At 43.4% G+C, this 22065-nt stretch overlaps 3 protein-coding genes across 3 annotated transcripts; 1 reads left to right on the top strand and 2 right to left on the bottom strand.

The window, feature by feature from the left end:
- Positions 1-1437: 1437 nt before the first annotated feature.
- On the top strand, positions 1438-9814 carry rnf128b (ring finger protein 128b; the record flags this gene model as incomplete). Its single annotated transcript, XM_080841465.1, has 7 exons — positions 1438-1825; positions 4609-4850; positions 6580-6651; positions 7774-7856; positions 8909-8996; positions 9148-9304; positions 9711-9814. The coding sequence occupies 7 exons, from the start codon at positions 1438-1440 to the stop codon at positions 9812-9814; spliced, it is 1134 nt and encodes a 377-aa protein (XP_080697591.1).
- A 2222-nt stretch (positions 9815-12036) lies between these two features.
- LOC308366760 (gap junction alpha-3 protein-like) lies at positions 12037-17421 on the bottom strand. The gene is made up of 3 exons (XM_080840507.1): positions 17223-17421; positions 14006-14263; positions 12037-13459 (listed from the first exon to the last, which is right to left on the bottom strand). Exons 2-3 carry the CDS (start codon positions 14237-14239, stop codon positions 12596-12598), a joined length of 1098 nt encoding a protein of 365 aa, XP_080696633.1. The 5' UTR covers positions 14240-14263; positions 17223-17421; the 3' UTR covers positions 12037-12595.
- A 2074-nt stretch (positions 17422-19495) lies between these two features.
- Positions 19496-20338, bottom strand: gjb1b (gap junction protein beta 1b; the record flags this gene model as incomplete). Its single annotated transcript, XM_080840268.1, has 1 exon — positions 19496-20338. The coding sequence occupies exon 1, from the start codon at positions 20324-20326 to the stop codon at positions 19496-19498; it is 831 nt and encodes a 276-aa protein (XP_080696394.1). The 5' UTR covers positions 20327-20338.
- Positions 20339-22065: the final 1727 nt, after the last annotated feature.

The raw sequence follows: 22065 nt of genomic DNA on the forward strand, positions 1-22065 counted from the left end.
ATGACTATGGCTCTGCCACAAACCAAGCACTCGAGCACTTCGAACACTCAGTACGTTTACATGATGGCATAAATCCGATTTTGGCTGAAGCCCGGCTTCTCTATCCATGGGTGGAAGCTGTATTGATTGATTCACATTGAATTTGAATGGATTACATGACTAACAAGTGGTGGAAAAGTAATATGAAAATATTTGTTCAGTGAATTAGCGCGCTCTTTCCAAAACAGTCACAGTCAACATTTTTCTAATGTCAACACATTGGTATAGCAAGGCTACCACATAACTATCATCTGAAATATCACGGTATGTCGCAAAAACAGGATATTCAGTATGGAATGGGAATAGATCAGAGATAAATAGAAGCCGTCAGAATAATTCGCTTTTCTGTTGGCCATTTCTGATATGCAGCACATATATGTCTATGCAGCATATAAGTCTATGGACGGGATCTCAAGCATGCGAAAAGACATCCTCTCCAGTTGTTATCTAGTTTCGAAAGTTACAAGCGTGAGTTGGCCGATATACAACCAAATCCGATCACTTATCTGGGGGTGTAAATCTGATTTCAGTCAGACACAGCAAATCTAGATTTGGGGAGTTACATGAAATGGATCTTCGATGTAAACCCCACAACGCCCGAAATCTGGACACATGTAACCGCACTGACTGATGCTTAGGGTGTTCACACTGACAGAACCAGCAGAAATCAAGGCACTGAAAGTACCCGGATGTTGCACTGTAATCTTTCTGCATACTTTAACTCTTTGGTTTCATGTGCCATTAAACATTCAATTTTACAGTATAGTTTAACCTGGTTTTTAAATCTCACTAAACAGTTTATGTTATTGATATTTGACTTAATAATGAACATTTTTCCAAGGAGATCTATTATGTTTCCCTCTTCAAACACATGCACAAACAAGCACACACTCAGAGGCGCGGAAGCACTCTTATTTTTTTTGCACTGGGTATTCCTGTGGTTCTCAGATTCAGACGCTTAAAAATGTTTAACCCCAATCAATTATTCTTGCCACAAACAAACGGAAACTTCATTTCATGCATTCTCAATCTATCTCACGCCCACCCCCTCTCTCTGAATCTCTTCCTCAATCTCGCTTTGACAAAGTAAGTCTCTTTTTCTGGCCGCTCTGTTTGAGACTGTCAGAGCCCTGCCCTTGCTGAGAGAACATTGCTTCCACCGCTGTTCAAGGTCCACTGAGATAACGCAACCTCTGAGCTGACGTAGAGAGGTCTTGGGTTACCACACAACCCTATCTCATTACCTTTCCGCAGGTATCAGCAGCTGAGCCAGTCACTACATGGATTTGCAGAGTGACCGGAGCTGACGGAAAGGAAAGTGGAAGAGAGCTCCGATAAAGATAGAAGAAAGAAAACGCGGCCACAGCAGAACAAAAAAAGCGAACGAAAGAAAGAAGGATGAGTTGGTCGAGTGGTCGACTATTCGCCTTGGTCTGCCTGGCGGCTTGGGTGGCGGAGTGCTCCGGCTTGTCTGTGCTGTACTGGATGGCCTACGTGAGCGTGACTAGGGGTAACGCCACCACTGGCCCAGGGGAGTATGGTTTCTACGGGAAGCACTCGCCCCTGGACAGAGAGAGCGGCCTGGTGGTCCTGCCGAACGAGGACCCCCTGGCGTGTACCCACACCACCTACAACGTCACCCAGACGCCGTGGATCGCCCTCATCAGACGAGGGAACTGCTCGTACCAGGATAAGATCAAAACCGCCAAGAGGCACAACGCTTCCGCAGTGGTCATCTACAACATTGATGGCACAGGCAGTGAGATCAATAGCATGTTACACCCAGGTAGAGTATCAGCAAGCAGGGAACAGGGAACACAATGTGCTCATTAAGAGACATGGGAAGTGAAACACTGTGTGTGTGTGTGTCGGTGTCTGTGTGTGTGTGTCTGTGTCTGTGTGTGTGTCTGTGTCTGTGTCTGTGTCTGTGTGTCTGATGTGGGATCTGTGTTTTCGCAGATCAAACAGTTCCCTACTTGCATATGGGAAAAACGACTCAGTTTGGGCTTCACTGACTTTTACAACCGTACAATTCAAGTTGCATACTTGTAATGATTACTCAAGGCACCTGTAAATCCATCCAGATAGCTGTGTTGTTATAAAGCTTAGCAACCAGCTCTTCACCATCACCTTTAACATGCTTACATCAAAACTGTAGCTGCTGACACAGTGGCATTATATCAGTCTCAGAATGAGATAAACAAAACTTAACCAACACACCACTTAGTCTAACTTGAGGTTGTGTTTTTCATTTTATGCTGAAACTATTTACAGTGTGGACCTACAGTAACAGTCGACCTTGAAGCAGCCGATCGGCTCGGAAATGGCAGCTTATCTTAAAATGCAAACATTGTGCAACAAGTCTCTCTTTGTGAAACCTTTGTTCATCAGTCCTTTGTTACTGCTATACATCTGATGTTTACAGTAGCATGTAGCAATGCGGGGTCAGGGTCCTCTCCAGAATGCTGTGTAAAACGACGTAATTGCTGGGAGCTCAGAGCAGGCCTACATGAAGGACTTACGGCGTTATTACCACATGTCATATCTCCAACTCCAATTATGTACAAATGACAAGAATGCCTTCGATCATGGGGGAAGAAATGATTCATCAATTACTTTAATATCAATCATTGATTGCATTGCTCTGACATCTGTCTTGAGGGGGCTCCTTGCCACGGACCTCCACAGCGATAACGGATATCAGTAGTGATCTACAGCAGGATGGGGGGTGGGGGGGGGACGGGACTAATTTCCAATTAGACATTAAGTTGAAAAACAGAACAGGGCCTAGTATGCAGTGCAATGGGTGTGTGAGTGTGTGAGTGAGTGAGTGAGTGTGTGTGTGTTACGTTACAGCAGACCCGAAGAACCCAAGGTCCAGTAACATAAAATACCAGTCTCTTAATTGCGGTAAAACACGATAGTTTATTATGAAAAGCACAGTGGTGGTTGCCGTAAAAAAAAGGAAGAGAGGGAAACAAAATGACAACTAAAAAGCCTTCATAAACTAAATGATTGCATCAGCTTACCTCTCTCGCGTCAAATGAAAAAGAAGGTGAGTCTTCCGATGAAACTACCTTACCTGCGCTAACTATCGCTAAACTAATAAAAGTGCATACATAAACAAACAACCACCAAAACAACTAAGAGCGGGCAAACGGAAAAGCGCGTAACACGCGTAAAGGTCTTCAGTTAAGAGTCTATGAAAGTCCAGTGTGGTGTGCTCAGTGTGGATTCCAAAGGCCAGGGAACGCCGAAACAAGTCGGGAACAGGAGAGGAACGTCTCGAGGATAGCGAGAGCGACAGCCATCTTGGGGTAGACCGGCTTTAAAAAGGGGAGAAGTCCCGCCCAGCAATTACGCGTGGTCCGGGCCAACGCCCACTCTCCACCTTGCGGAATCAGGGAAAACGGCACAAACACAGGGAAACCTCCACAATGACCTCAACACCATAACAGTGTGTGTGTGTGTGTGTGTGTGTGTGTGTGTGTGTGCGTGTGCGTGTGCGTGTGCGTGTGCGTGTGCGTGCGTGCGTGCGTGCGTGAGTGAGTGAGTGAGTGAGTGAGTGAGTGAGTGAGTGAGTGAGAGTGTGTGTGTGAGTGAGTGAGTGAGTGAGTGAGTGAGTGAGAGTGTGTGTGTGTGAGTGAGTGAGTGAGTGAGTGAGTGAGTGAGTGAGTGAGTGAGTGAGTGAGTGAGTGAGTGAGGGTGACTGTGTGTGAGTGTGCGTGTGCGTGCGCGTGCGTGAGTGAGTGAGTGTGAGTGAGTGAGTGAGTGAGTGAGTGAGTGAGTGTGTGCGTGAGTGAGTGAGTGAGTGTGTGTGTGAGTGAGTGAGTGAGTGAGTGTGTGAGTGAGTGAGTGAGTGAGTGAGTGAGTGAGTGAGTGAGTGAGTGAGTGAGTGAGTGTGTGAGTGTGCGTGTGCGTGCGCGTGCGTGAGTGAGTGAGTGTGTGCGTGAGTGAGTGAGTGAGTGAGTGAGTGAGTGAGTGAGTGAGTGAGTGAGTGAGTGTGTGTGTGAGTGAGTGAGTGAGTGAGTGTGTGAGTGAGTGAGTGAGTGAGTGAGTGAGTGAGTGAGTGAGTGAGTGAGTGAGTGAGTGAGTGAGTGTGTGTGTGAGTGAGTGAGTGAGTGAGTGAGTGAGTGAGTGAGTGTGTGTGTGAGTGAGTGAGTGAGTGAGTGTGTGTGTGAGTGAGTGAGTGAGTGAGTGAGTGAGTGAGTGAGTGAGTGTGTGTGTGTGAGTGAGTGAGTGAGTGAGTGAGTGAGTGTGTGTGAGTGAGTGAGTGAGTGAGTGAGTGAGTGAGTGAGTGAGTGAGTGAGTGAGTGAGTGAGTGAGTGAGTGAGTGAGTGAGTGAGTGAGTGAGTGAGAGGGTGACTGTGTGTAAGTGTGTGTTTCTTCAAATGCTTCACTGATGAAGAGACTCCCTTCTACCATGGCAAGCATGAACCTGTCTCATCTCCTTCATATCCTTGGTCAAACAAGACCCACTAACACTGAAATGCCACTCATCATGACACAAAATACCTCTACCATCATGGATTCTATCTGTACTTATTGTCAAATGCTGTGACTCCACAGAAACTAGAGACATCGTTACCGTCATGATTGGCAATGAATTCGGCAGGAACATCACCAGTCTGGTCCGGGCAGGGGAAGAGGTCTTTCTGACCATAGGCAACGCTCACGGGTTCTGGTCGACCCCCATCTGGATCTACATCATGTCCTTTAGCTTCTTCGCAGTCACGTCGGTGACCCTGGCCTACTTCACCATCCTCACCGTCAAGAGGATCCACCTCTACATGACACTGAGGAGAGAGCAGGTGAGGCTTCCGGAGAGGGGATGGAAAAAGGGGGCCATCAGCTGATTCGAACCCGAGACACATTGTGTCAGATTCAGCAAATTGCAAATTGCTCCTCATGGTTATGCACCTTGGCTTAACTTGCACTTAAGCAGTGTCAGGCCCGCACTTCTTTTTCTTTCTATGTCTTTTTCTATTTTTTTGAAAAAAATAAGCAGTATTTATTGTTACACCAGGTTTTATTGCTCTTCGCTTGATTGTTCTCTCCCTTGTACGTCGCTTTGGACAAAAGCGTCTGCTAAATGACTAAATGTAAATGGTTATCTGGCTGTCTGTTCTGTGTGCGTGCACTCACATGTGCGTACACAGTCGCGACGGCTCGGACCAAGCCAAAAACAATTCCAGCCGATCAACACGTTGTTTCAGGAGCTAAAATATCAACAACCCTTTGCCAGAAGCTGTACACCTCTCCACATTGTTTGGTGAGGAGACTATATAGTTGACAAAAACATGCTGCGATGTGTACTTACACACCCCTGCATGTGCTGACACATTGAGGCTATATATGAGACTCAACAAAACACCACCTTTATGGTTATTGATTCTAGAAATATTTACGCCATTGAGGAGTGATAAGGCTTCTTGATTCAAACAACTGCATTTTTTATGACACTGTTTTCCAGTAAAAGTCATGAAATCGTTTCCGGATGGGCTATACAAGCAGGGCTGCTTGGTGTTTGCTCAGCCTAACACCTCCTGTGGTGGGTCTGACTGAGAGTGCAGTGTTCCTGGCTAAGAGCCTGGTCAGGTCCACTGCTTTGTCCTGGTAGCCGTCCACTTCTCAGTGTAACTGGCATAAAGGGCTTTGTTTAAACAATAGGCATGGACCACACCTTTGAAATTTGAACCCTTATTGATTTTAAGATGCTGATTTAACCCTCCTATTACCTTCACATTTAATTACATCTTTTATCCTTGGGGTCAATTTGGCCCCAGCAATTTAAACCTCCAAAAAAGTATTATAATTCAATTTTTTTCACCCAAAGTTTATGTGTCAGGTACTTTAGTTTTTTTTGTTGACTACCTTAATAGCTCCTTAAATAAAACAATAACCCAGCCCACCCACCCCCCTTATACATCCAGAATGCATGTCACGCGACTATGGAGAAATATGCAGATTACCCTAAAATCTCACTGATTGACCTAAAATTGGAGATATCCTTCTGGTGTTTTAATGGCTTCATATTATTTCTAAGTACATATTGTTGTTATCTATAACATTTGGAATACAAAACTATTTCTGTTATCAGGAATAGTAACAATGTGATGAAAAAAGTTGATATTTCTTATATACTGTATTTTATACAATTAAAACAGCCTGGTGTCAAATTGACGCCAAAGAACACCTATGCGTACAGCATGTGTACAGGACATTGAAAACATATCATCATGTTAATTTTGTGTTAACCCAGTTGTCCCCATTATATTAGGAAAAGTCATTAAATATGTCAATTATTTATTTAGAGACGTTAAACATTAATGGGGTCTTTATGGAGGAAATGCATTTATCTTTCTACCATTGCAAGATAAGAGATTAAACTGCCCTTTGATTTTCTAACATAGTTTTTTTGTTTTTGTTTTGTTCAAGCCATTTATTTGTTGTTCATGAGTTAGAAAATCACACATTAACCAATATATTAATATAATATATAATATATTAATTAACCCTAACTAATATGTTCCTTTCCAGAGGTATCTGAAATCTGTGGCCCAGAGGGCGATCAAGAAGTTACAGGTTCGGACTCTGAGGAAAGGAGATGAGGTACAGTATAGACCAGTATTATACCTGTTCACTACACCTGAATACAGTATTATACCTGTTCACTAAACCTGAATACAGTATTATACCTGTTCACTAAACCTGAATACAGTATTATACCTGTTCACTAAACCTGAATACAGTATTATACCTGTTCACTCTGCCTGAATACAGTATTATACTTGTTCACTACACCTGAATACAGTATTATACCTGTTCACTACACCTGAATACAGTATTATACCTGTTCACTAAACCTAAATACAGTATTATACCTGTTCATCACATCTGAGTACAGTATTATACCTGAATACAGTCTTATACCTGTTCACAACACCTGAATACAGTATTATACCTGAATACAGTATTATACCTGTTCACCACACCTAATACTTATACCTGTTCACCACACCTGAATACAGTATTATACCTGTTCACAACACCTGAATACAGTATTATACCTGTTCACAACACCTGAATACAGTATTATACCTGTTCACAACACCTGAATACAGTATTATACCTGTTCACCACACCTGAATACAGTATTATACCTGTTCACCACACTTGAATACAGTATTATACCTGTTCACCATACCTGAATACAGTATTATACTTGTTCACTACACCTGAATACAGTATTATACCTGTTCACCACACCTGAATACAGTATTATACCTGAATACAGTATTATACCTGTTCACCACACCTGAATACAGTATTATACCTGTTCACCATACCTGAAGGGCTGATGCCTTTTTTGTGGCATTCCTGTGCTTGACTACCCCATGAAAACAAGTGGCTAGAGGAACAGTGCCACCTTCTTCTTACCTTACTAATTAAAGTATCAGATTGGCACAGTAGTGTCACTACCAAGAATTACTTTCTGCCGCATTCAATCCCCACTGAATAGCGGGGAACAATACTTCTTTAATTCCTGTTTTGTTTTTGCAGAGAGTAAACAAAGGAAGCAAACAATCATGTGGACAGACATGACGAGACAAATATTTTTTAACTTCCTTGTGTGTATGTGTGTGGGGTGTGTGTGTGTGTGTGGGGTGTGTGTGTGTGCGTTGGTGTGGGATGTGTGTGTGTGTGTGTGTGTGTTGGGGGGGTTATTGGCAGGAGGTGGGGTCGGACAGTCATACCTGTGCTGTTTGCATAGAGGGCTACAAGCATGGGGAAGTGGTGCTAGACCTTACCTGCAGGTATGTTACTTTGCATGAGCTTCCCTCCTCAGAAAATATGTTGCCTACCTTTTTGTCATGGCATTGATACATTTCTATGGATAAAAAAAACACATCTTGTATGTTTCTCTCAATCAGCCCTTACATAATGCAGCAGATTACAAAATGTTATTGCCATCCATCTGTACTGAACAACCAATGCAGCTGTGGCAAGTTGCGCAAAATTTGACAAAACCAAATTAATCTGAAATTGAGGAAAGCATTACTATTTAACATGAGAAAATCACAACAAACACATAATTCTTCCAGAACACAAATTACTCTCTTATCACACAATAATTTTGGGTTACCCAGTGAATGTCCTCATTGTGATGTTAGATAAACTCATGGAAAACAAGGCAAACGGCAATGCTACAGACTCCCATCCTGTCATAGAACGTATTGCCCCTTGAACGGGGCCTTCTTATCTCCTCTCCAGCTGGAAAGTTTGGGTGTGTGGTTTGTGCCTGTTGCCTGAACTGATAGTCCCGGGCAGGATAAAGTTACCTATTGTTGGACCCAGATAAGCCCTCGGTTCCTGGCGGGGAACACCAAACACGTTTTCGATTTCTTTACTTCAGAACACTAAATGGCCCTTGTGACCTATACTTCTTAAAGCCCCCTCCTTCCTTTACGACAGATTTTTTCTTAGTATTCATTTGAATGCAGTGCTGTAGTCTAGTTTTCTGTGGTGGGTATACTGTCTGTGATTGGTCGGTGCCACAGCTCCCCCCTGGCCTAGGTTTTAGTGGAGACATAGGTTTTAGTGGTTATACGCAAACCCACGAACGTTTTAGGTGGTAATATGGCGTATACCTGCGTATCACGTAGACTACAGCCCTGTTTGAATGCCATTCCTTCCTCCCTCTCAGAGTCACACCTAAGTGTCACATTATCAGCATGACTAAGCAGGAAAAGCAGGACTTTTTTTTTTATTGTCATGATTATGGGGCTGTCGGTGTTTTATGGTGTCATTAGAAGGGGACGGTGAGACTGTGAGAATGACAGAGTAAAATGTCTGCTTCCTCCCCCAGTCACTTCTTCCACAAGCCCTGCATTGAGCCGTGGCTGCTGGAGCATCGCACCTGTCCCATGTGTAAATGCAACATTCTGGGAGTGAAGGTCAGTCGTCGCCGCCACCAGACTATCGCACCAGCAGACAGCTCCATTGAAACAAATGTCACTGAAAATGATCTCCTTTTTCTTGCTTTTTTTTCCAAACTAACTTCCTTACCTTTCAAATTCTTTTGCTTTTCTTGTGAGTCGTTCCCAGACAGTGGATGAGGAGGTCAGTTCAGGGGCCACCCCGTCACCACTAGATGTCAGGTTTTACCCAGAGTCACGGCCAGGCGCTCTTTTCGACACCCTGGAGGAGGTGTCGTTGTCTGACCCGGAGGAGAACACGCCACCAGCACAGGAGACATGGCAGGGTGAGTGTCCTCATTCAGTCTTTTACGCTATAGACATGTCCTATAGTCAAGTCATGTGTAACATTGTAAATATCTCTGACGTATGGATAATGACTTATCCAGTATAATGGCAGCCAAGCACAATTTTGGCAGCCAGGCACAATTTCATTTTCATGGAAACAACAGTCACACTCCTGACAATTCAAGTTTTATTAAGATCTTTAACTGTAACTGTAGCATGTGGTGAAACATTTGCACCGATCACTAGTGGTAGTGATTCCAGTGGCTTTAAGACAGGAGTTACAGAGTAGTGATGCAGTGAAGACCTTTTCTCCCTCATGACTCATGGATTCAGAGCTGAAGCTGCTGCGGTACAATTATGTGGTTGCAGTCTGATGTCCTGGTTCCTTTTGCTTTGTCACTGCAGGACTGAGCCTGGATGGACCAAAGCCATGGCCACACCAGGACAAAGATCAGTTTCACGACAACCCTGCTTTTGAAGGGGACTCAAACCACATGGATTTAAAATGAAGTGGAATTAACGTTTTGCGCTGCTGGTGTGGGGGGTGGGGATGGGGGGGGGTCGTCAGTACTAAATGTTGAATGTAAAACGGAAATGTTCCAAATCAAGACTGATGTATGAAAAGATTTGCACTTTTAAGACCAAGGTCTTTATAGTTCACATGTTGGTTTGGTTTGATTATCAGCCCTCACTGTTTCATCAAATGAGTTATTTTCCTGTTTAAATGTGCTACAGATTCTGAGAATCTACAGATTACCTATATAAATCCGTGGAGTATTCCATAAAATTTGAAGTTACATAGACACATAGACTTGATAATATGAAATCCAAAATAAAGAAATGGAAAACAAAGAATCATAGTCTCCTCGAATCAATTCACTGTCATGAAGCCACTAACCATGTATTTAGCCATCTGTTTAAATAGTCTTGGTTTCCCTGGTCTTATTTAGAGGTTAGCACATCAAAATATAAATCTACAAGCCACTGGGCAATTTACATTCCTTAATCCTTAAAAGTTTGGTTGTTGTTCTGAATTCGAGACGTCCAGGACTTATTTTCCTTAGGGAGCTTATTTTAAAACCAACGGCATCCTTGTGCGTGTATCCATGACACAACGACTCTGACCTTAAGTTCTGCCATATTTATCCCTCGCTTCGTCTCAACAGTGTCATTTTTTCGTGACCCAAGTTGTCAATATTGTCCGGCGTGGACATGGATACGGAGCTCGTAGAAATCATTCAGTTTAGATGACTGCTAACTTTTGCACTCTGTTGACACCCTTACCGCAAGACAGACAGGGAACGAGACGTAGCCTATGCATTCTGCTTCTCTCCCTGTCAGTGGGCTAATTATAACTCGGTGCAAATCTTTGAAGTGCTACTCTGTGTAGGAGGTGCGAGCTGGAATGCGACTTAGAAATAGTTGAGAAGACTGCTAATTTTACCTCTTTGGGCCAATTGGTTGGACAGTGAGGATGTTCGCAGAAGAGATCCTCTGAGGTGAAAGACTAAGTAGAGTTCAGTAACTGCACACCACGCGGCATTCACTCACCAATTCGTAACGTATATTTTTTTAAAAGACGCATCTCGAAGCTCACGTAAGTGTAGGCTACATGCCATGCCAGCTGACTTATCAAAACCAAATGTTCTTGCTGTTGTAGTTCTGATTTATTAGTAATGATTGCATAAGAATCTTGGTAAACAGCAGTAAACAGAGATAACCTCAGATAGGCCTACTGGCAGGGTGTCTGAAAGAAAAAAAAGCCACAGTAGGGAACGTATGGCTGCTTACCTTACCAGACAGGCAACATTTATATTTATTGATTTACCTATGACTTACTCAAATATAAACGTGAATAGGCCTGTAACAGATTTAATCAACTGGTTACTTTTTATCTGCTTTTCTCAAGTTCCTCTCTGCAATGTGAAAAAAATGAACAATGGAATGGACAAATGAACCACCTCTCTACTGCTTCAGGCTACTTCTTTTCGATTGATGTCTCTGACACATGCACATGTCAGCCTCCCTAAACACTTTAGGAGTGCGATCGTAAGCATTCACTGCAGGCCACACTGTAAACAGACACAGTGTCTGTCGCAATGAAAAATTATCAGGTGCCAGAAAGCTATTTCAGTGTGGAAGAAACTTCTCACAACAGTATACAGCACTTCGGAAGTTTAACCTACATTTTACTTTCAAATGCATTTTGACATTCACATAAGTGGTCATACAATATCCTCTCTAGTTAACACTTTTCAAAATGTTTGACTATAATTATTTTTATGTTATAGCCTACATATACATATATTGTCTCAAAGATAGAGACATACTTTTTTCTCTAAGTTTTTAAAGTATTTTAAGTATTAAGGACCTGTATAACATTTTGTGTAATCCTGCTCTACGATTCACTGTACTACATTTACATTTAGTCATTTAGCAGACGCTTTTATCCAAAGTGATGTAAAAAGGAGAAAACAATCAAGCTACGAGCAATAGAGACCTACTGTAACAGTTAGGCTCTGGGCTCTGTTAAGCGCCTAGAGGCAATTGTATTGTTATGGCGCTATACAAATAAAATTGAATTGAATTGAATTGAATTAATACTTGACATAAGAAAGTGCAGGAATGTACTCTAGCCAAAGTTCGAAAGATTCATTTGAAAACAGAGGACACACACTCACCAGTCTACACCTGTAAGTGAATTACGTCAAAACCCTCTTAAAATGGGAGAGGTCAGTTTAATAAAACATTTTCCAATGCCCTTATACAGACTTGCTGAATTTCAGCTCTCTGGTTTCTTACTTCTTTCTAAGAGCAGGTCATGAAACACCATACTGCAGAGAAAGCAACACAGGGGTTGTTTAAGACATCAGGAATGAATCATATGCAGCATCTACACTGAAATATGCTTTCATACCTATGATGTTTTGTGGTATTATATCTACAACTGGGAACAAAATATGAAGAGCATGCTGTTAAAAAATGCCACAAGAAGTTCAGGTTTAATTAACTTGTTTGTAGAAATGAAATATTACTGTAGATGTGTAGGTATGTGAATGTACCTCTAGTATTGAACCAAATGGGATTATATGCATCACATAGGAACCTATTTTTTGTCACAAACACAAACAAAACATTAAACAACAGTATTTAAAATCTTGATCATCGTAAAAAAAAAAAAATACAGAATACACAACGGGAATAAGATCACATTTGATCAAGACTCAAGAGACCATCAAACAAGAGGCTGCATATACATATGACCCCCAAAAAGAGACAGTTCATCCATTTTAGATTTTGAGGTCATCTATTCTGGTCTTGTGGGGGTTGGGCCGAGGAGATCGAGTAGACTTGCCGTGACGGATGGAAGCGGGCGACGCCGGGACGGACCCAGAACCCTTTTTCGTTTTCGGGTCGCCATCCTCAGGCTTGCTATGTCTCTCCATGGCAAGGTTGTCCTTGTTTTGCTTGTATGCCGCCTTGCTGTTGTACGGGTGGAAGGAGGAGTCCGACCCATTCATAGGCGTGATGCTGCTGTAGCCCGGGGCAGGAGGGTAGGGCGTGGGGTCTGGGTGGTAGTAACTGTAGCTGGGCACGAAAGGTACAGCCGCAGCCTCACTGGGCGTCTTGGAGGGCGTCGCCTCCGATGCGAGTTCCACCTGTCGGTAACGGAGTCCCTGTTTGCACTTGGTGAAGCCCAAGTGGTACATCTCCACCAGGTTGAGCAGCAGCGACAGGCACGCTACACCCAGCATGAAGAGGATAAAAATGGTCTTTTCTGTGGGCCGGGAGATGTAGCAGTTCACGCGGTTGGGGCACGGGGGCCTGTCGCACGTGTAGAGGGGCTTCAGGTCGAAGCCGTACAGGAGGTACTGGCCCACGATGAAGCCCACCTCGAAGAAGGTCTTGCAGATGATGTTGAAGATATAGGTGCGCAGGATGTCTCCCTGCAGGCGGATGTGACCCTGCTCGTCTCGCACGGGCGCCTTCTTGGTCTTCGCGTCGGCGACGACCAGTTGATTGTCAGTAGCGTGGTGTTGATGGTTCAGCAGCTGTTTCTCCCGTAGCTTCTGCTTCTCCTCCATGCGCACCAGGTGCAGGATGTGCCCAAGGTAGATGAGCGTCGGCGTGGAGACGAAGATGATCTGCAGCACCTGTGGGATAAAAAAATATATGTTTCACATTTAATTAAGTAGGGCCTCGTTTCCCGATAACGACGTATCTTAACGGCCTACGTGGATTTTGGCGACATCGTATACTCATCATAGCCGTAAGAGCGGCGTCGGGAAACTCTGCAAGGATCCCTCTTACGACCGATTTCAAGTCCTTTTTAGCGTTCGGGAAACTAGGCCCAGGTTAGTATAGGATTCCATAGTATAACATAAATTGAATTGGTACCTTAGTGTGGCCATGTATTCTGTCTGACCTGTTGTGAAAGGTTTGATGAGCTAAGAGAGTTACTCAAGGCTTGGAGGTAAGGGTATCCTATGTAAATAGTCTTATCTCTGGGGAGAAGAGGTGGCCACAGTGTAAGAGTACGAGGGAGGGGTTTTAGGTATAAGACCTGAGTTTGCCCAGAGATAGATGGGCATTGTTGTTGGACATTTCATGAACATGGATTGCTTGTAACAATGCTCCCGGTATCGTTAATAAATCTGCAGTACCACTCCAGTTGTCTGTAAGTAATTTTGACCACATACCCAGAAGCGGATGTGCGAGATGGGGAAGGTCTTGTCGTAGCAGACGTTCTGGCAACCGGGTTGCTTGGTGTCGCAGGTGAAGCCCGACTGCTCGTCCCCCCACACCTTCTCGGCGGCCGTACACAGCACCAGGATGCGGAAGATGAACAGGACCGTCAGCCAGACCTTGCCCACCACGGTGGAGTGCTCCTGGGCACTCTCCAGAAGCTTCCCCAGTAAGCTCCAGTCTCCCATCGCTGCATATGTGCTGGCCTGGACCTGCGGGTGAACATACTGTCATTCTCACTGAGCGTCAGACAAATGCACAGCAAACTAGTAATAGTCAGGGAGCCAAAGTCACAAAAATGGGTGGAACCTGACATGGTCTGCCATACTTTTTATTTGTGTTTCTTTTCTGTTAATTTTGACCCTTAAAAAAACAATAATTGGAGGGTATAACGCAAGGTGTGTGAACATACTGTCATTCACTGAGCGTCAGACAAATGTACACAGCAAACTAGTAACGCAAGGTGTGTTGTTAACAGAAATGTGAAAATGGAGCCAAACATCAACGGAGGCCTCGCTTATTTGCTTCAGAATAAACTGTAAATTTGGAACAAATGTGCTTGAGCAAGTGTTCTTGTCCTGTTGATGATTCCCTTTCATTGATTCAAACCCAGATATGAAACACTGGAATCCTCTCTTTTGGTACTGGAGCAACCCTTTGTTTATGCTTCCATTCCAACTTTCTGTGTGGTCAACTTCCTGCATCTGCCACATTCTGAACGTCTCATGAAGTATTCATTAAAAACAATCTGACTGGCTAACTTGAAAAATACAATTACTAACATTCCTAACATTTCACATTGCTGTTTTCAAAACATGAAACATGACAATCGACAATGCACTTTATGACCATCAACACCAAGAAATGCACTGTGTAGCTCTGCAAAAGAAAAATGCTAAATGCTGAAATAATAATGTTTTATATTGTTTGTCATATAATAACAAATACAATACAATGCAGCTACTGCTATCCTAAGCACTTGTAATTGTGGCTCTAAAAATGACAAAAAGTGACAATTACCGTCATGGACAAACGTTTAAGACCACTCCTGATGTTTTTCTTTGGAATGCAGTGATTACATGAGAAATTAAATCGATTGCATAAGACTGCGTCATCTTTATGTTGGCGTATTGTAGTCACTTCACGCAGTAACCATCATTATGCCACGTTTTGCTGTGTTTTTCCTTTTCTAAAGTCACGAAAATTGGTTAAAAAGGGCACCTCACAGACTCCCAGACCCAGATGGTTTTAGAAAAGGCAAAATGTGGTGCAATGGTTTGTTTACTGCTTGATGGTCAATTGAAAAGTGACTACAATAGTAAGGTTGATGCAGTCACATCCGATCAATTTCATTGCTAATGAGGGCACTTTGCATTTCGAAGAAGAGCAGTCTTTTGTCTACGATAAGTGGACGGTTCAAATTGGACGTTTTTGGCATAATTCTGGAAGGTCTAGGGATGATAATATATTACCCATAATAAAGATGTTAACCATGGTCTCTCATCACCCAGTTTACCCCATCCATCAGGCAACCCACAGTCGAAAAACAAGAGCAAGCGAGACTTCCCGAAGGAAAGCTGACAGTTATAAAGACAGACTAGTCTGCCCGCTCTGCAGAGGACATCTGTATCCATTGATTCACTTTCTGCCTTTATCTTGTTGTCATGGAAGCGGCAATCATAACAGAACCCAGACCCTGCGGGATGCTCAGTTCTCTGCAGAGGCGGAATGTTCAGAGCGAGATGGGATATCCCTGCTGTAAATTAAACCAAGGCCAATGATTTAACCCACACAGAGGCTGCTCCTCCATTGACCAGGGTCATCTACTGTTATTCTATTGGCTTGGTTTGAACTTATTACTTACACGTATATCGTTGGATCATTTGGTTAATGACTTTGAGATAGTTGTCCTTTACATTCTGAGAGGGAAAAAAAAAAAACGAAGGTCTTGCTAAATGTTCTCTGTTTCCAACACGTGCAGGGCTAAGATAGGTTTGAAAGGGCACTGTTTCTCGAAATGGATGTGTGGGTAAGACTGGGAGAAACAGGAGAAACCTTTGTGACCAGACAGCTTAGCACTGTTCTGTGTTTATTTGCACTCGGCTGGGTTTCCCAGCAGATTTCCCAGTTTCTGATGCTGTTCCTCTTTGATCTGACGCAGCTCAACATTTGATTCTCTCGTTGATTCTGTGTGCTCTCTCTATCTTCCAAACTTAAAACTTAATATTCCTTTCATTACTTCCAGTTATGTTTTTGTTCTTCAAATGTTTTCTTCAAAAGCACTTTGCCCATCCTCGCCTTCCCCAGTTGGTGAGACAGTAGTTGGCTGGCAGAGAACTAATCTTTTTTTCTTCACAAAGCATATTATATTAGATCACACAGAAGTTAAGGGCAATCATTCATGTCTGTGACTCATGAAAGAGAAAGCGTTTGTTATGCTCTGAGTCTGACGTGTGTTTTCTACTCTTTAAATGTATTTTCAGTTCATGAGGGCAACATGCTGTACAAATGGCCACAGTTTTTTAATGAATGACCTACCTCCTTTTTATTCCAATCATTCCATTTAAGTTAGCACACATGTACTGCAGTTGAAAAGTGTATTGCAGCATCATTTATTTAAAAAAAAGTGCTGTGAAATGTGTCCGTGAGCCATTTTGGAAGCATGCTAGTGTGCAATAACCCATGAACCTGACCACCCCCACATCACCCCCACACCCCCCCACCACCTTCCTCGTTCTTCCTCAACTCTAAAACTCGGAACCACACAGGCAGCTCAGGCTCTAGTCAGTGAAGAGACCAAAGAATCCTTCAAAGTGAAAGCACTCGCCAGGGGCTGTTTGGATTCGAGCCGTCTTATACTAAAGTAATCTTGAGCTGCTTGTGGTCGTTCAATTATGCATTTCCTGAACAGTTTCATGGAGGTTGGAATCATTTTGTAATCAAAAAACAAAACCCTTCTTATTTCTATTTGAAAGGATAACTTGGGCCATTGACTCTCATCATGCAATTATTAACAGTTCAACCAGATACTTTAAAGCTTAACAAAGGTTTTTTCAGGTATTAAAACACAAAAAAAATGTGATCCCGCACAGCTCTCAGACATTGCATGGCTGTGTGTGCGGAAGAGCTGTGTGTGTGTGTGAAGCTCACGAGGCAGCTAGGGGGACTTACCTCGTCAATGTACACATATCCAGCGCTGGAGGGCTGTCCAGAGGCAAGAGCCCATACGGATCAGTCACAGAGGCCGCGCCGCCAGTCTGTCCACAGTGGCTGACAGATGCCCTTGAATGGCAATGACCGGACTCTGGCTACTCTTGTCTTGTCAGACAGGAAAAAAAAAACTCACCACCACCACCACCAGCCCCCCCTTCTTTCTACTTTAACACAAACAAATCCAACTGGTGTCAGTCCCAACCTGTGTGCGGTCTCCTGCTCTCTTCAGAGGAGCTTCCGTGCCTCTGGAAACACAACCGGGGAAAGAGTCTTCTCTTGGCCACCCCAACAAACCACCCCTACCCCTGCCCCCCACCGCCCCCCTCCGTCCCCCTCCGTCCCTCTGCCCAGGGTTAATTTTGGCACCAGGCACACTGCCTAATGTAAACTATCAACCCCAGGAGTCACTCCTGGCTGTGAGTGACAAGCAGGTTGGCCAATGGCAGGCTTGGCCCAGCTGAACCCTGGGCAGAGCTAAATATAGTTTAGGGTCTCTCCTATCAGGGGAAGGGTGGTTTGGAAACGCATCGACATTCAGGCCCTGAGGCAGCGGGTGGCATTTGGACTAAAACTGCGATGCGGAATGGGGCCCATTCATCAGTAATTATGGCTGACACCAAAGGACAGACGAGAATGACTCTCACGTGAAACATCCACATGGCATAATCACACTAATGAAAGGAAGGCGAAACTGAAATGGTGGTTCTGCATCTTTATTCACAAGTGAACAATAAATTATGTACCATATTTACAGTTTTAGTGAGAAACGGAGGTCTGTACTTCAGCGTTAATAGTGCTGTAAACAAGGTGAATGAAAGAGACGGAAACAAAAATCTAATAAGGAGAATGTTCTCGCTAACATCCTTTACTAACCGTGAAAACAAATGACTCTGTGTATGAATATATTACCCTTTCTTTATCCAAACAGGCGTTTGTGATTGTGTGGCCCACTTGATGCTGCTTACAGAGAACCAACTTGACTACACATACTCTGAGCGATGTTACAATGTCAAGTACAAAGGCAGTGCTTTTTTACAGCATGAAAATAGGCTAAACGAAATTCTGTTAAGTGAATGCCCCAGGTGAGAGAAAATGAGACACATACTGATGGTAATGGGAAGACATGCACATCAATGAAAAGATAAAGTGGGTACCGCTGTTATAGCCTGTGCTATTCATATGTTTAACCCACATGACCTACTGTACAAACAACAGAGTTTATAGTCATGGGTCAAATGGTCATGCCGACTAGAATAAAACAGATGGATTAGCAAGTGATAACTTCTGACTTGTACAGAGTGACAGGAACTAGGAGCTGAATTTCCATTGTATACTTTTTCAACATGTACTTGCCGTTTACAGCCCTGAATATGCAGAGGAAGTCAATATTATATACGGTTCAAAATCTTTACATTAAATTTCAAAAGAGATCTAGCTATTAGTTCAGACAACACCCAAACCTAATTTCAACAAACTCAAGTATTAATAGAGAATAAAATACACACTTGTGCTTTCAAGTAGATGTACAATTTATCCATGAACCCTTGTGTATTTCATCTCTCTTCAACTTCCCTTACAAAATGAATCCCAATGACTCACAAACAAGCCACAAAAAAGTGTCCCTTTCTTGTTGTAGTGCTTTTGTTGTCAAAAGAGTCAGTACTGTACCTTGACAGCAGTCAGAAGAGTACACTGGAATCTCACCCTGAAAATAATTGACTCTGTTTTCATGAGCCTTTGATCCTTTCTGTTGATCTGCAGTTCTTCCACAATAATGCTTTTTGACATGTCAGTGCTTTTGACAGGAGCCACATGAAAGTAATGGGACATTCCCACAATATTTTGGCACTCTTCACTCCTGCAGTTTTTTTTTTAAACTTCAAATCGGCTTTTGACATTGAGTCACAGTGAATGGTTCCTGCCACAGAAAAAAAAAACCCATAGGTATCATCTTGCCCTTGTCAGTAGAATAAATGAAGTGATGAAGTAAATACTGTGGTTTGTAATCCAGGCTGATTAGCAGTGACTGGTTAGAGTCTTGAGAGAGAGAGAGAGAGAAAGATAGAGAGAGAAAGAGAAAGAGAGAGAGAAAGAAAGAAAAAGAAAAGAGAGAGAGAGAGATGAGAGGCTAGCAGGCAGAACACCTCTCGTCCTTAGAGAGAGAAAGATAGAGAGAGAAAGAGAAAGAGAGAGAGAAAGAAAGAAAAAGAAAAGAGAAGAGAGATGAGAGGCTAGCAGGCAGAGCACCTCTCGTCCTTCTCTGCTGGGCTCTTCCGACCCACGGAGAACTTGCCCTTGAAAGAGTGCTCTGATATCAGCTGATTGATCTCGTTCTGTTTGTAGGAGGAGAGCTTCTGCGTGATCCAGGCGCCTCTGACGTCCTGTTCGGACCCTTGGCAGAACCTCCTGCATGCCTTGCCCACCAGATACAGCAGCTCCGCGATGTTGAGCAGGAGGCAAACGCCAGACACTGCCAGCATGAAGACGGTGAAGATAGTCTTCTCCGTAGGCCGGGAGACGAAGCAGTCCACCGTGTTGGGACACGGGTACGAGTCGCATTTGACCAGACGCACCATGGTGAAGCCAGGGTAGATGAGATAGAAGATGAAGAGGAAACCCACTTCGAAGATGATGCGGAAGAGGATGCTGATCGTGTAGGTCCACCACAAACCACCGGTGATTTTGAACTTCGCGTTCTTTATCTGCTCCAGATCTTTGGCGTTGCTTCCGCGGCCTGACATCCTGAGGATCTTCTTGTCGACGTGGCGACGGTGCGCCACGTGCATAGCGACCAGCAGAGCCGGCGTGGAGACGAGGATGACCTGCAGCACCCAGAGGCGGATGTGTGAGATGGGGAAGAAGTGGTCGTAGCAGACGCTGTTGCAGCCAGGCTGCTGGGTGTTGCAGATGAACATCGCCTTCTCGTCACCCCACACGCTCTCGGCTGCCACCACCAGCACCAGGATACGGAAGATGAAGATGACCGAGAGCCAGACGCGGCCGATGCCAGTGGAGTGCCTGTTTACGCCGCTGATCACGGCATAAAAGGTCCCCCAGTTCATTTTCGATTCCAGGTCTGGGTCGAGGGAAACATGATGACAGGTTAGAGTTCAGTAACATCAAAGGTTATTTCCATGGACCGAGATGACAGTGGGTTACGCATTCAATTAGTTATAATCATTGGTACATTTCGCCCCAGGATCCAAATCCAAGAAGGTTTTAATTAAATTGAAATGAAAACCTTTCTTTCACCAATATGCCCCAAAATTCTAGTTGTGGATGAACTACTGCACGCATTTTATTCTTCAACATGTTATCTTAACAAAAGAAGCAATTATAGAGTTATGAGATGAGCTAGAAAGTTTGTAGAAAAAACTGCCTGAACACCTTATTAAAAGGTTGAAATTGACAAGGAGTAAAAACAATTAAAATCCACCATCTTAATCACATTTCTACAAACGCTGCATCCACAAAAATTAAAAGTAAGGCTAAATTACCAGGCTACGCCAGAGTTGTAAGCAGCTTTCACAGCATCAGCTGCTGGCACACCGACCCGGAGGTATAGCGAGGACATTGAGGCAGGTCAAGCAGCAAACCCAGGCAAGAGCTGCCCAGGCGCCCAACATCTGTTTAAGAGCATGGGCGAGGGCTTACAGCCACGCACGGTCACCTGACGAGGTCCGCCAAAGCCAATCGTCGCCAGTTATCGAAACCCACGTGACATTTTTCCCCACATCTCATATAATACAGCAAATCAGACACCGACCAACCACTAGCCACATCTCAATCACCTGTTATAACCACAGCCAGCCGGATGCCCTGAGCTTACAAATACCACCCTGCTTGGGGTACCTTTCCATTTCAGTAGTTGAACATTGAGGGAGTTTTTTGGAGTTTTTTGAGTCAGTCAAGTATGAATTTGTATTTATTAATACATTTTTTGCTCAAGCTCAGTTTTAAAATGAGCCATATTAATCTTGAATCTATTAGAAAACCAAGATTCACTTCATGAAAAGGAAGCATTGGAACTTGTAATAAAGGGGGGAAAAATGGAGAAAGCCATTTACCTTCGGTTGAGGTGGAACACACACACGTCCAGAAAATGGGTAGATAAGCTTAGCTAAATGAATGGCTGGTTTAGCTGACAACACCATGCCTCTGAAAAATGCTAATCATTGCCATGACACTAGCCACTACCCTGCACCGTAGAAGTCATATGCTCTTTTGCATACAATGGAGGCCTTCACAGAGCCCAACAAGACTCTTTAGAATTCAGATCAAACGCCTCGACTTCCGCCTACCCCTCGTAGAAGAAAGAATCTGTGTGGTCACAAAAGGTCTTGGGCAACATTATTTATCGTGCTTGGCAGGCCTAGGAGCTGATGGGAGATTCTGACTTAAAGTACACACATTGAGTTATTTTAGAACAGTTTGCTTCAATATGAGCTACTAACATGATGGTTATCTGATTCCACAATGGACAGTCCCACCAGGATTATATGATTTCTTTTTTGTCATTTTTATTTTTTGCCATCAAAATGACAGATGTTGTGGAGGTGATATCCAAAAAAATAGATCAAGATTTGGCTACTGTTTTCAGTTATGTGTGTGTGTGTTGTTATATCTTAATTTCTTTCTTCTAATTTTAGAAAAGTTATCTGATTTCACAAGTTCTGAAATGGTCATTTAATCAATACTAGAATGTTATTGAAATCAAATGTCATCAAATGTTGGTTGCTAGTACAAGGCCTAAACCTTTGAACTGTATTCCAGATTTACAAGTTCGTATTAATATTCAAAA

The sequence above is a fragment of the Sprattus sprattus genome, assembly GCF_963457725.1.
Source record: "Sprattus sprattus genome assembly, chromosome: 6".
NCBI classification, from domain to species: domain Eukaryota; kingdom Metazoa; phylum Chordata; class Actinopteri; order Clupeiformes; family Clupeidae; genus Sprattus; species Sprattus sprattus.